This window comes from Macrotis lagotis, chromosome X (assembly GCF_037893015.1).
Source record: "Macrotis lagotis isolate mMagLag1 chromosome X, bilby.v1.9.chrom.fasta, whole genome shotgun sequence".
In the NCBI taxonomy this organism is placed as follows: Eukaryota; Metazoa; Chordata; class Mammalia; order Peramelemorphia; family Peramelidae; genus Macrotis; species Macrotis lagotis.
In genome coordinates, this window is record NC_133666.1 from 449739368 (window position 1) to 449754559 (window position 15192).

The 15192-nt window shown below is 35.5% G+C and overlaps 1 protein-coding gene across 1 annotated transcript in view; it reads left to right on the plus strand.

Moving 5' to 3' along the window:
• LOC141501401 (C2 domain-containing protein 5-like) overlaps positions 1 to 15192 on the plus strand; it is a 119466-nt gene that overhangs the window by 85679 nt on the left and 18595 nt on the right. Inside the window, 5 exon segments of the mRNA XM_074205317.1 lie at positions 3832 to 3895; positions 5559 to 5620; positions 5822 to 5920; positions 8804 to 8893; positions 13016 to 13103. Coding sequence (XP_074061418.1) covers positions 3832 to 3895; positions 5559 to 5620; positions 5822 to 5920; positions 8804 to 8893; positions 13016 to 13103 — 403 coding nt within the window.

Genomic DNA, 15192 nt, shown 5'->3' on the forward strand with positions numbered 1-15192 from the left:
GACTGATTGTTTTGATCCTTCTTGGGCTCATATGCAAAATATTTCTCAATTGTGTTCCTCTTTTTTCTCTGCTTGCTCGTTTTCCCAGCCCAACCCTGTTTTTGGGGTGCTTCCTGAGCTTTTGGGACACTCCCACAAGGATCTCAGTGTGTGAGGCTCTGTCCTCCCTCCTGGTCTGTGAATGACCATAAGCGCCCCCTCTGCCACGGAGCTGAGATGGGGGGGGACCCTGCTGTTCTATGGGGGGGCCAAGACTGCGATCAGGATCTGAATGTGGTCAGAGCCCCAGAGTCCTGTTCCAGAGGCAGAGGACAGAGCTCTGCAGTCTCTCTCTCTTCACTCCCCTCCCTCAGCTCAGTGGGCTCATGCCCTGGGGGCTCCTGCTTACTGGCTCCGCCTGCTTCTGTTTCTGGATCTGGGCTGCAGAAAGACCAAGCTGCTACCTGTGTGCCCTGAGGGCTGGGCTCCAAGTGCTCACTCTGGTAGAGGTCCCCCGCTGTTCCCCCACTTTGTGCCTGGTGCTCCTTGGGGTGCAGCTCAGGAGACTCCCCTGGGGCTGCCTCTGGGAGGCTGAAGTTCTTTGGCTTTGGCGGGCCACCCCTCTGGCTGGCTCCCCCTCCAGCCCTGGGGAGCAGAGCCTTTCTGCTCTTTTCCAGGTTACCTTGAGTAGGAGAACTGCCTCACTGGGTCCCTTTGTAGGTTCTGTCTCTCGAAAGTTTAGTTAGAGTCCTTAGCTTATGAGTTTTATCATAGAGTGCCTAAGACTCCATCCCTTCTTGTCGCCATCTTCAGCATCAAAAATTATTACAATTTAATTAAAGGAAATGAAACTTAAAAATGCATTATCATATTCCTTGCTGCTGTAACATGGATCATTGCATCAACCTTTAGCTGAAGCCTCTTATATATGATATCTTCTCTTGTTAAAATAGGAGTTTTTTGAATTCTTTACATGTAGTCAGCATCTAATATAATTTTTCATTTATTTGTACTCTAAATCTAAATCTGTACTTTCCCATCATTGCTACTAATTCTTAGAGTCACACAATTTCAACATTAGAAGAGACCACAGAGTCTGCCTTAGGCCACTATTTTTTTGCATTAAAAATTATCTCTGCAACAAATCATCCAACCTTTGTTGAAGTCCTCTATTAAGAAAGAATCAAAACCTCTTGAGGCAGCTTTCGGATACATCTAATTTTAAAGAAATTTTTCCTTACATTATGTTGAAATCTCCCTTCCTTTAGCCTTCATAGTTTCCTCTTCTGAGACAGAGAAGATTTGATCCCAGTTCCACAGTAATTCTTCAAATATTTGAAGACTGCCCCCCCTCCTCTGTATCCCTCCCATCCCCAAAAAGGATCTTCTCCAGTCAAGGTCCTCCAGAAGCTGAATATTCTTAATTCCTTCAGTCATTCAAACATAGTATGATCTTGATGACTTTTATGATCCTAGCCTCTGTTCTGAATACTTTCTATTTAATCCGTATCTTTCCTAATATGTGATACCAGATAAAGATTGGTCAAATTAGAGCATCACCTCTCTTGTTCTGTACACTATGCTCCTTTTAAAAGATGTAGCTGATGTTTCAGAATTGTTGTGAGGATCAAAGGAGATATTAAAGCTCTTAGTCCACTGCCGGGTGTACCTATTAAATACTTTCCTTTCCTTTCCTCATTCTCCTCCTTCCTTCCTTCTGTATTTTGACTGGCATGTCACATTCATCCTGTAGTCCATCCCAGTGTTTGGAACTTCAAGATAAATTGCTGTACAATGACATCCCCATCTTATACTTGTGAAGTTGTGGGGGTTTTTTTTAAGCTTAAATGTAAGACCTTGAATTTACTGTTTAAATTTATTTATTAGCGTTGATCCATTTCCTAGTCTATCAAAGAAAGACCCGACTGTTCAAAAGTTAGATCCTGAATCTGTCATCTTTGTTAATATTTTATCCTAGCTGACTCATTTGCTCATTTGAAAAACATGTCCTTTGTCTATATTTAAGTCTTTGATGAAAACATTAATCAGCACAGCACCAAGGTCAAACCCCCTGAAGCACTTAAAAGATCTTCCAGGTTGGCACGGATTCGTTAGTTTTGGGTCATTCAAGTAGTTCTGAAGCCATTTGACCTTGCTCTGCTTATTTCACTCACCCATGTTGCTTTGGGCCAGAGTAAAGGTACGGCAGTGTAAATGCTTTGTTGGATTCTGAGGACATTATAATCAGTAGCCTTCTCCAGATCTGTTAGAATTAAAAACCCTCTTTATCACAGAAGGCTAGTAACCTTAAAGTTAATCTGGAATGCTATTAAGTAAAAACATTTTAAAAAAGAATAAATTTGTTATCTTATGTAGTTAAACCATTTAGGTCATTTCCTGTTAATCTTGTTCAACCCACACCCCCATCCTTAATACAAAGTAAAATATTTGAACAGAGCCAAATAGTCCAGAAATCATTTCTGACACTGTACCCTCAACATTTCTTTTTCATCACTATTTCCTTTTCTGTATTCATGAGTCAGTATTGAATAATATATTCTAGAATTTTGCCAGGGATTGAAGTCAAGCTTTACAGGCCTATAGATTGTAGACGACGTTTTTCTCTTTTTATACTGGGATGTTGCACTTCATTAGACTTTGGCACTTTTTCCTGTAGTATTTGATACTTTTCTCTCTTATTTTTGTGGCTATCTTTAGTTTTTACATTTTCATTTTTAAATTTATTCTTCCCTTCATCCCTGCTTAGAGAGCCATCTCTTGTAAGGCAAGAATAAAAAAAAGAGGAAAAATCAATTCAGCAAAACTGACCAATGCATCAAATGAGTCTGGACACACACACACACACACACACACACACACACACACACACACACACACACACACACACACTGTTCTGAGACCACAATCCTCCACTTCTACAAAGGAGGCAAGGAGGTATATATGCTCATTTCTTTTGGATAAATTTTTTTGTTCATCAGTTCATACGTCTTTCCATGTTTTTTCTTCTTCATGGTCATCATTTCTTACCACACAGTATTCCATTACACTGGTATATCTGTTTCTCTGGGACTGTGACCAACTTTTGCTTTGTAAACACCATGGTAATGAATTCTTTGGAGGTAACTGAAAACTTTCCTTTGCCCTTCATACTTGTACCAACATTCTCTAGCTTCTGCCATTCTTATTTGTAGCTGTTATAGATAACACTCACAGTAAATAGGTCTGGCAGATAGGTCGGTGTGTCTTGTGTTTTACATTCGGTGGGGTCAGGCTTCTAAGTGAGGTTAAATTTATTCATGGTCTATGCTTAGTACTTTTACTGTGATATGATATTAGCTTTCTCAGATGCTGTTGCTTGGCCATTAGAAGCTGACTGACCACTTCTCAGTATGTTGTTGACTGGATTTTTTAAAGGATGAGTTGAGCTAGGAGTCTAGAAACTGATTTTTCTATGGTATTGTGGCTATGACTACTTATTCTCTTAGAACTCCTTTAGACTTTCTCATTTTGTGTACTCTTTTGTCTTTTTTTCTATTCTCTAACTCATCCTCCATTCATTTGCTAAATCACAGGTCTGCCCTTAATGCTCTCCTCTGTAATTGTCACCCCATTTCCAATAGGATTCTTTCATAATCTAGTTGCATCTCTTTCCAGCCACATACAGTTCCCCTCCTGTTTCTAAGCAGAGGTCTTAGCTCTGGAAGAAAAACAATGACCATTTCATGAGGAAATTCTCTATTTCTTCAACATTTAAGATAAATTTTAAGTTTTTATTTTATACTTATTATATATTATTAGTTATTTTAACCTGATTTTATAAATTATTTTAAGATTGATGACACAGATGCCATGGAAGATGTACATTCTTTACTTACAGATGTTCCTCCACCTTCAGGTATAGTATAAAAACTTATTTTTGAATTTTAAACTATTTCCTAGTTTTTTATGCTTCATTTCATAGTACTTTTATTGATAAATTGATTTGAATAGATTAGATGACCTCTCAGGACCTATCTACTTCATCAGAATGACATAAGATTATGAAATGGAATGCTGAGTCAGCTCAGTCTTAGGCAGTTGGGCTAATGTAAATATTTATTTTCCATCTCTGAAAGAGTACATTAAGGAAGGTTTTTTTGTGTGTTCTTTAGCCCTTTGAGTTGAAAGTTTGGTCATATTGCTTAGTTTATTTTTTTTTTTTACCAGTCTTTCAAGTAAAATATTTAGAATCTGTTCTTTGTAAAGAATCTACAACAAGTATGTGCTGAACAAAGTTATTGCCAAGCCTTTTGCTAAGCTTTGGGGAAGAAACAGAAAAGGAATGTATGGTCCGGTTTTATAAAACTTAAGGAGTTTTACAAGGAAAATTTGAGGAATAGGGGCCTTAAGTGCTGTTTTCAAGTATTTGTAGGGTTGTCATATGGAAGAGGCAGTACCCTTGTTCTTCTTGGCTCCAGAGGGGAATGATGAGTGAAAGTTGCAGTTTTCAATTCAGCTAGGCATGATTTAAGTGCCAGTCACTGTGCTAGGGGTGGGCATGTGGAGAGGATGTTGAAAGCTCTTCAAGGAGCTTATATTATCCATTGGGGAAAATAGCTCAGTAGGTGGAGGTGAGGAAATGCTTAATGTTAAGAGCTGAAGGGTCACCTCAAGGAGCTTTCAACATCCTCTCCACATGCCCACCCCTGAGTTTTTTTTAAGTTTTTTTTTGCAAGGCAATGGGGTTAAGTGACTTGTCCAAGGCCACACAGCTAGGTAATTATTTAGTGTCTGAGGTCGGATTTGAATTCAGGTCCTCCTGACTCCAGGGTCGGTGCTTATCCACTGTGCCACTTAGCTGCCCCCCCCCCCCCTTCAGCTGAGCTTTGAAAAGAATTAAAGATCCCAGGAGATGGAGGTCAGGAGGAAGAGTAGTCCTGTAGGGCACAGCCTGTGCAAAGAAATGGAAATGGGAAATAGGCCAGTTGGTGGAATGAGTAATAAACCTGGAACCACTGACTGGACCTAGATGATGATAAGTTTTCTATGTCAAATAGAGAGCTACGTATTTTGTCCTAGCAAGGAGAAGCAGCCACTGAGGACAATTGAGCAAGAGAGTGATATAATCAGACCTGTGCTTTTTAGGAATGTCAGTTTGGCAGCTGTGTGGAGAATGAATTAGAAAAGGAAGAAATAGTCTAGATAAGAGATAGTGAGGGCCATAACTAGGCATGGTTGTTTTATGATTGAAGAGAAAAGGATTTAGTTAAAATATATTGTGGAGGTAGAATCTACCTTGTTGAATATGGGAGGGGAAGGGAAAATGAAAAGTTACAGATGCTTCTGAGCTGGTGAACCTAGTGACTGTAAGACTGATTGGTCTCCCTCAACAGAAAAAAAGGAAGTTTTCAGGAAGATTGAGTAAAGACCAGTTTACTCCTATCTGACCTAGTATTTGAATCAGAGAATAAAAGTAATTATTTTAAATTCCCATTCTATATTTTCAAAATGTACTACATGAATGTAAGTGCAGTATATTTCATTTCTTATTCTGTTTCTTTTTGGGGGGCGGGGTTCAGGCTTTTATAGCTGCAATACAGAAATTATGCCAGGCATCAATAATTGGACATCTGAAATACAGGTAAAACTTTCACTTTCTTATTCTTGAATATAGGCCACTTGAATGATGTCAGTACACTGTCTTTATGCATTAAATATGAATAACATGAGTATCATTTTAAAATTTTCTTCTGTGTAGCATGCCATCAGTTGTTGCCATTTTATTTTTTTACAGGTTGTCCTAATATTTAAATTTAAACAAACTCTTAATTTTTCTATTTAGATGTTCACTTCAGTAAGAGTATCCAGATTAAGCAATATTAATTTGACAAATCAGACACTCAATAAGAATTTTAATGATCTCTGTGAAAACTTGCTCAAGGTAGGAAATTTTTTTTACTGATTATATCCCAGGCTCAGAGGTTTTAAGAGAGTTTCAGCTGAGGTTCAAAGGCTCAGTGACTTTCTAAATATCAGACAGGTTATAATTAAGAGATTTGAACCCAAGTCCTCTCACTCCACATCCTGTTCTAGATATGTAAAAACTATTAAATGGTATGGAACTGGAAAAACAAATGTTAAAGTTTCTCTGAATTGTTTGATATAATAATATGAAATAGTCTGAGAAAGATGAGTTGCATAGAAGTCAATTCAGCATATTTAGCCATTAATAAGAACAGATATTTTCATTCTGAGTTTGTGTAGAAAAGCAATGGAGAGACATATGTGCATGATCAGAAAAGGAGCTGAAATATTTATGATGGACAGTCTCTAAACTGCACTGTGAAATGTAATACTACAAATGAAAGACTTCCAAAATTTTGACTTTTAGTTTTGTAGAGGATATATAGGTGATCATATAGAATGAGCAAGCTTGGGTTGATTATGAGCTGCCTTGATGGAAGGAATGTTCAAATTAAACATTTCCAAAGTATTTTATTTTCTCTTTATAATCCTCTCCCCAACCTAGTAAGCTGGGTTGCATAGATACCATTATCCCTTCTTTATAGGAAACTGAGATACTGTGAAAATAAATGACTTGTCCATGGTCATATAACTAGTAGATATTTGAAGAGGTAGGATTTTTGAAGCCAGGGCTTTCCTGACACCCAAGTTGTTTAGTTTTTCTACTACTTCACAGTTTGTCTTATATAATGTTGATAAGTGGAAAAAAATATTAAGCAAGTTCTCTCTGCAATTCTGGGTGACTTACCAAGCTTAAATGTAAATAAGATTAGATCCTTGTTGTCATAGAGCTTTTGATTTTGTTGGGGGGCATATGATGCATACAATAGTAACTGAGTAAAAATTATACAAGTACATGAAGAAGGTACCAAAAAATAGCTTTGTGAGGTTTAAGGATAAGAAAGATCTTTATTTGCTTGGGGCATTAGGGAAAACTTCATGAGAGAAGTGACTTTTGAGTTGGACTTTAAAAGATAAAAAGAGCTATGGGGCATTAGGGAAGACTTCATGAGAAAAGTGACTTTTGAGTTGGACTTTAGAAGATAAAAAGAGCTAAACATTTGGAGTGAAAAATCTTGAAGAATGTATTACTGGTATGGGGAATAGTGTGACGTGGAGGTGGAGAAAAACCAAGGCATATTTATATAAGAGATAGCCATCAGTCTTATTTGATTGAGACTGAGAATGGAAAGGGGGTACTTTGAAATAAGAACAGAAAGGTAGAATGGAGCCAGATTGCTGAGATTGTAATTAAGATCCAAAGAGTTTGAACTTTGTTTCCAACAGAGAAATGATACAATCATATCAAGGAATGAGAAAACGTAACTTATAACTGTATGAAAAAAGAAAGAAGTCTGTTTAAACTGTTTTCATAATCCAGGTGACTGTTAATGAATCCCCAGGACAAATTGGAAACCAACAACTATATTATTATTTACACTTCATGGAGAAGCATAACTTGCAGAACATATCCTCTGCTCTGGTCAGACTACCATGTCTGGATTATTGTGTTCATTTCTGGGTATCATATTTTAAGAAAGACTTTGATAAATTAGAAGCCATGTTGATGGGGGACAACTAAGACAGTGAGAAGACTCAAGACTAATGTGAAAGAATTAAAAATGATTAGATGGGGAGAAGAAAATGGGGAAAATGATAGCTATCCTGAAGAGCTTTTATGTGAAAAGGAGGATTAAATTTATTCTCTTTGACCTCAGAGGAGTAATTAGAAGTTGTTTGGGGTCCTTGAATTTGTCTTTAAAAAATATTTTTAAAAACTGGTTTCACTTGTAATATTTTGTATTTTATTTTAAGCATTTAATTTCTTGATTCTGAAAAAGGTATGAGATATGATTATCAAATAGGTACATGCCACAAACAAGGAGAGGTCTTAGAGTCTGTGATTAGGTGATCTTGGGAAGTGAGTATGTATGTATGTCTAAGCAACAAATATAGATGTTAGTTTTTTTTTTAAAGCTTGTTAGTAAAGAGAAAAGCAGGTGAATGGAATAGAAGTATCAAGGGAATAATTTATTTTTGGAGATGGTAGACTCCATCCTATTTATAGGTAGATAGAAAGGAACCAATAGAGGGTAGAAATTAAAAGCTTGTGAAAAAGAAGGAATAATGCTAGAATACTTCCCTGTTAGTATGTAGGAAGGTTTGGGACCAAAAAGGTATGAGTGTTATGGAGTAAGGAAGATAAGATGAGAGATAGTCAAGAGTTAGGAAGTGAGTGGATGACAGGAATACTCAAAAGTCACAAGCAAATAGTCATAGTTATAATGGATACTTATAGGAGTAGATTCTTAACTTACTTAGATTGGGTTTTTGTATTGTCTTTTTTTTGTCTTAGTTTTTCCATCTGTAAAATTAGTGTATATACTAGGTGATCTTAAATCTTCTTTATGACTCAAAAAAATCGATTAAAGTATTATTTGGTTTTCAATTTTTACATTTAACTTAAATAATTCTGATGATAAAATCAAAATACTATACTTCATAATATAATGTAGAAATAGAATAATTAAAAATTTAAACTTTTAAACTCATAATAGATGTATGAATTTCTTCAGTTTTCACATTTTTAGTAGACTTATTGGCAAATTTATAAATATAGTGTGCTTTTAATTTTATCTTAGGCTAAAATTATTATTTTAAAAAGTGATATAGTAAAACTGAAATAGCTAGGGCCTAGTCTTTTAATTTTTCCACTTTCCAGAATAAAATATAAGATAAAGAAACACCTTTTACAGACTTGATAAAATAAAAAGTGATTGATTTTTTTTTTATTTGATAGAGCCTGTATTTTAAACTTCGTTCTATGATACCCTGCTGCCTTTGCCATGTCAATTTTACGGTATCTCTTCCTGAAGATGAATTAATTCAGGTAATTAATGTTCAGCAAATTTATTTAAATTAAATTTATTTATTAAAATAAAATACAAAGTAGTACAAGTGAATCAAGTGAATCAATTTTAAAAATATTTTTTAAAAACAAATTCAGGGACCTCAGGAATTCCATTTGGGCCATTTTATCTGTGTGGTAAATGGATATTGTTGTTTAGTTGTTCAGTTATGTGCAACTCTCTGTGATTGTATATGAGATTTTTTTGACAAAGATACTGGAGTGGTTTGCCATTTTCTCTTCCAAATATATAACTATATATGATCTTTTATCTTATGGTATAATATATTAGACATATGTGTATAATTAACTTTGACACCAGAATTCTTTGCTTCCTGTATTTTGTTGTTGTTCATGAATTGCCTTGGCCAAATAATATGTCCCTGAATAACTAGTATACCTTTTTTTTTGGCAAGGTAGTGGGGTTAAGTGACTTGCCCAAGGTCACACAGCTAGGTAATTATTAAGTGTCTTGAGGGCAGATTTGAACTCAGGTCCTCCTGACTCCAGGCTGGTGCTCTATCCACTGTGCCACCTAGCTGTCCCCCAGTATACCTATTTGCTTTAAGCAAATAAAAGTTTTTTAGCAACAGATTCAGTATGTCAATTTTGTGGGGTACTGGGTGGCATAGTGGTGAGAGTGCCAGACCTGGATCAGTAAGACTCTCCTTTTTGATTAAAATCTAGCCTCAGATACTTAATAGCTATATGACCTTGGGCAAATGCCTTAATCCTGTTTGCCTCAATTTCTCACCTGTAAAATGAACTGGAAAAGTAAATGGCAAAGTACTTCATTATCTCTGCCAAGTAAATATTAAATGGGGTCATGAAGAGTTGGACATGACATGGCTCAACAATAATAAAAATGTCAATTCTGCTGCAACTTGTAGTCTTTCTCACTTGATATATAACCCACCAAAACTTGTATTTTCCTAGTCTAGCTTTTAATAACCCACTGAGGGTCATCTCCAGAATTGTAGAATCTCTTTAAATCTTAAATATTTAAGAATCTTTTACAATATATCCATCAAGTAGCCATCCAGTCTTCTTTTTCTAGACCTTTATTATAGGAGAACTTAGACTATTCCACTTTTAGATATCTCCAGGGCCAAGAACAAGTCTAATCTTCTAATCTTTTACTTACTATGTAATAGTCTTTCATATGTTTGAAAATGACTATCATGTGTCCCCTAAGTCTTTTCTTTTCTAGTCTAAACATCTCTAGTTCTTTCAACAAATTCTCAAATTATGCTACCATTGAAACCTTTCATCAACTTCCTTGTCCACTAGTAGATACTATCCAACTTAATAATGTGCTTTATAAAATGTGGCACCTAAAACTTAATAATATTTGTCCTTCATTTTTGAAGAAGACCATGACATCAGGAAGGCAATGCCATGACAAGCACATGAATTGGATTTGAGTGAGGGGGTGCTGTACTAAGTTACCAGCCTCACTTTCTCCTCCAGAACCATCTGAGTCCAGTGGCTAGAGATGATTCAGGATGACTGGAGGTGGCCCTGGATGTGAGGCATTCAAAGTTAAGTGACTTTCCCAAGATCACAAGTGGCAAGTGTCTAAGACCAGATTCAAGCTCCTGTCCTCCTGAATCTGAGATCAGATTCGAACTCTTGAAACCAAGACCAGTGCTCTGTGCCACTTAGCTGCCCTACCTAGAACTTAACACAGTACTCTAGATATGCTCTGATCTAGACCAAGTTCTAGATAATATTTGTCTCTAAATTCAGCCGTAAGAAAGTTGCAGAGGTAGCCATCTACATTATTAGAGTTTTCTAAAACAAAACAAAACAAATTAAAAAAGCATTCAGAATCTGATGAACCGTACATTTGCTTTTTAAAAATTTCTCTTATGTATTTTCTTTCCTATCCCTTGATTTTCTTTCTTTTCCCTTAATCCTGATTCCTGATATTGAAAATGACTAATCTCCATGTTAAATACAAATGTGTATGTACAACATTCATCTGACTTTTCACCAATGAGGGCAGGGGGGTGGGAAGGGAGGGTGGAAGGAAATTACATAACTTAAAATATGCATATGCATATGTGGATGAAAGTTGAAAAACTTTCATAATATGTATTTGGAAAACAAAAGATAATAGTTTCCTTTCTGGGAATTCCCTCTATTAGTGAAGTATCATTAGTCCCATCAGAAAAATAATGCAATCAAAGAGTACATTAGCTTTTTTGATCTTTTCTATCATAGTACATTTATTAAGCTTACTGTCTCCTAAAACTTTCAAAGTTTTTCAGAGAAGCTGCTGACTAGTCACAGCTCCCCCATCTTGTACTTTTGAAGTTGATTTTTTGAAATCCAGGTTGAGACTTGGATTTTTATTGTCATTGAATTTTACCTTAATAGTTTTGACCCAATTTTCTATCCTATTAAAATATTTTTATATTCTCACTCTTTAATCCAATGTTAGCTATCTTAATGTTTTCTGCAAACTTGAGAAGCATGTCACTGTGCGTTTTTCCATGTATTGTATTTTTCCATGTATAAGATGTACTCTTTTTTGAAAACTTTGGGGTCTAAAAATTGGAAGCATCTTATTCAATGGTTATAGGTATTTTTACTTGCATTTTCCACCTTTTTTTACTTGTTTTTGTGTTCATTATTGATTTTTTTACTAGCATTTCCCACTTTTTCATGCTTGTCTTTGTGCTCATTGTTTTGCATTTATTGCTGGTATATTAGGTTAAGTTTTGCTACCTTCTGCTCAGACAGGTCTCAGAAAAGATTTTCATACAGTGTTGAATTCAAATTCAAAGTGATCCAGTTTGCAAAAGTGAATAGAAATTGTGCCCCCAAGGGATAGTCTTGGGATAGACCAGATTCCCCTTTCAATTCTTGTAGTCTCAGTTCCAAGCAATCTAACAAGACAGTTCTATAGTGGCATACCTTCCAGAACATCTCTTCCATTTTTATTGAAAAATTGGAACTGCTTTTCCATGATTTTGAGAAATCCTTTATTTTCCATGAGCTTTCATAAATTTCCAACACAGAACAATCATGGATTTTTTTTCCTGTCTTAGGACATAGTTTTATCGTTTTTCCTCACCAGAGATATTCAAGTTCAACTTTTATCAAGGGGGTCATTTTGGCTTTCACAATAACTCTTTTTTGTTTGTTTATTGTTTGCAAGGCAGTGGAGTTAAGTGACTTGCCCAAAGTCACAAAACTAAGTATTAAGTGTCTGAGGTTGTATTTGAACCCAGGTCTTCCTGCCTCCAGGACAGGTGTTCTATCCCCTGTGCCATTTAGCTGCCCCCACAATAGCTCTTTCTAGGTGAGTTTTATAGATATTGCAAAGTTTTTAACTCAAAAATTTTAAATGACTCCTTATCTATGGGATAAAATACAGATACTTCCATAGATTGCCTCCAGGCAATTATTCAGCATTATTTTTCACTACTTTTTTTTTTATTCATTCTGTATTCTAGGCAAAGAAGTGTACTTGTTTTTGTTCTGAGTGTCTCTTTCCTACATTCACATAGACTATCCATTATATCTGGAATATTTTTTGTGATTGTTAAGTTATGTCTGACTCTTTGTGACCTCAGGAGTGGTTTGCCATTTCTTTCTTCAGTTCATTTTATAGGTGAGGAACTTCAAGAACCATTAGTTACTTGCCCAGAGTCAAGTAGTAATAAGTGTTTAAGGCCAGGTTTGAGCTCATGAAGAAGAGTCTTCCTGATTGATTCTAAGCCAGTATTCTATTCACTGTCCTACCCACATGTCCTATCTGAATATTACTCATTCCAGTTTGTGGAAATTCTTCCTTCAAGGTACAATTAGAATACAACTTTCTGCAGGAAACATTTCATCATTTACCTTACAGAGAGTAATCTTGCCTCTAAAAACCCCCTTAAGACTTAAGCCAGGCTCACTTACATCTCATTTTTTCTCCTATTGCATTCTGTTTTGTATGGTAACTATTTGTATACTCATCTTTGATTTTGTGAACTCTAAAGTCAAGATCTATTTTTTATTTTCTTTGCTCCTGTATTAGCACTATTTTTCACTTAATAAGTGTTAATGTTTAATGAATTAATACTGACATTGATATTGCTCCCACTACAGGTCACAGTCACAGCAGTTGCAATAACATTTGACAAACATCAAGCAGTACAAACTACAAAAACTCATGTGGAAAAGTCATTACAAAGAGGTAAACATTTGAAGAATAAGAATTAATTAACTTTCAAGAAATGTGTTAGATTGTGATAAAATGAGAGGATAAATTCATGAAGTTCTAAGTATTCTACATATTCCTTTTTTAATTCACCCTCTAAATAGTTAACTGATAATTGTCTGTTCCACTGTTTTTCAGCAGTGATGTGGACAATTATTTATTTTAAAATGCAATTTAAATTTGCATTTAAAATGCAAAATGGGGGAATTTGACTGTAAGTGGATTTTGTTTGGGATAATCTTAAAATAGAAGGGTTAGAGACTTTATTTCATTAGTACAGGAGGTTTCCAGGTGAAGAATTATCTCCTTTTCTGCATCAATACATGGTTAGTGTGTGTCAGAGGCAGGACTGGAATTCAGGTCTTCTTGCCTTTGAAGTTGACTTCTGTTCACTATGCCATTCTGCCTCTTGATTTTAAAATGTTAAAAATAAACATTTTAAATATTTTTTAAAAGAAATTTAAAAATATACAACTTAATAGATAACATAAAGAATTTTGTAAAATCTACACTGAGGTATGTAACTAATTAACTGAATATGAGAACTAAATCAGTGCATTGAGAGTCCAAAATTATGGTAATATCAACCATGTCCTTAAATACTTGGACTACTTTAGGTAAATTTGAAAGAAATCAGAGTTACTAATAATTTACATACTCAAAATAAAAGGAAAAAAACCCTTTATTTTAACAAAATTTTATAATTTAGTCTACAGCAGTTTTACGTTTTTGTGATTGATTTGCACATGTATTAAAAATGTTGGTTGAAATTATCAGGAAAGAAACTAGGTAGTAAATAACAAAATAATGAAGTATTTTGTAGTGAAGATAAGTAATCACTTATAATTCCTCAGGTGGAATAGTTGGGAAAAGCAAATGGAAAACCTTTTAAAATAAACAAATAAATCCAAAAAGCCAAGGTCCCAACTTTGAAAATCTTAGCCAAGAGCACTATTACTACGGTATTTATTTAATAAATTTATTTCAATTTATTTTAGATTATCCTTAATAAATATCAGAATTCCCAGTTGCTTAATAATTAGTTTATTCCTCTTTTCATTCTCTGTTCCAGCCAGCTGACCTTGCTGTTCCTCACACAAAACACTCTATCTCCCTCACGTTTGCACAGGCTTTCCCTCATGCTTGGAATGTACTCCTTTCCCGAACTCTATCTTTGCAAATTCTTCATTTTTTTTGAAATAACTCAAGTACTGCCTTCAATGTGAACCTTTCCTGATCCCTCATCCCTCCAAATTGTAATGGTTCCTCCTTCCACATATTCTCTTGTACTTATCTTGTATGTGTTTTCATCTGTACTTTCAATCAGTCAGCTAGTATTTATTAAGTTCCTCCTGTGTCATAGGAGATGCAAAAAAGTCAAAGGAACTCACAGTATAATGATGGAAATAAGGTGCAAACAACTATATGCAAGGCAGGATGAGGATAAGCTTAGAAGGAAGGCACTGAGGTTAAGGAAGGACTGAGAGGCTTATTACAGAAGGGAAGACGAGAAATGAGATGTGAAGTAATCTCAGGAAGCTAGGAGATAGCAGTGAAGAGGGAGAAAGTTCCAGACAGCGGAAATAGCTAGAGAAAAACCTTGGTGTTAGGAGACAGAGAGCCTTGGGTAAGGAACACCAGGTTGGCCAGTATCACTAGATTGCAGAATACATGGGGGGTGGAAGTTAAGATTGAAGAAGACTGAAAAGGTGGAAGACTGAGTTAAGAAATTTTAAAGTCAGAAATGATTTTCTGTTTAATTTGGCATGTTGACATGATCAGATAGGAACTTTAGAAAGATCAATTTGACAACTGAATGGAGGATGACCAGAGGTGAGGAGTAATTTGAGGCAGTAGGGGCCCACTAGCAGGTTTGTACTAGTTCAGGCTTGAAGTGATGAAACTTTGCATCAGGATGGTAGAAGTATCAGAGCAAAGAAGGGGATGTGAAGAATTGAAGATTTTGGTTGGCTTTATTTTGTATATGAGTGCCTGAGAGGATGATGGTGTTCTCAAATATAATGGTGAAGTATTAGAAATATGTGTAGGGGTTTGGAGGAAAAAT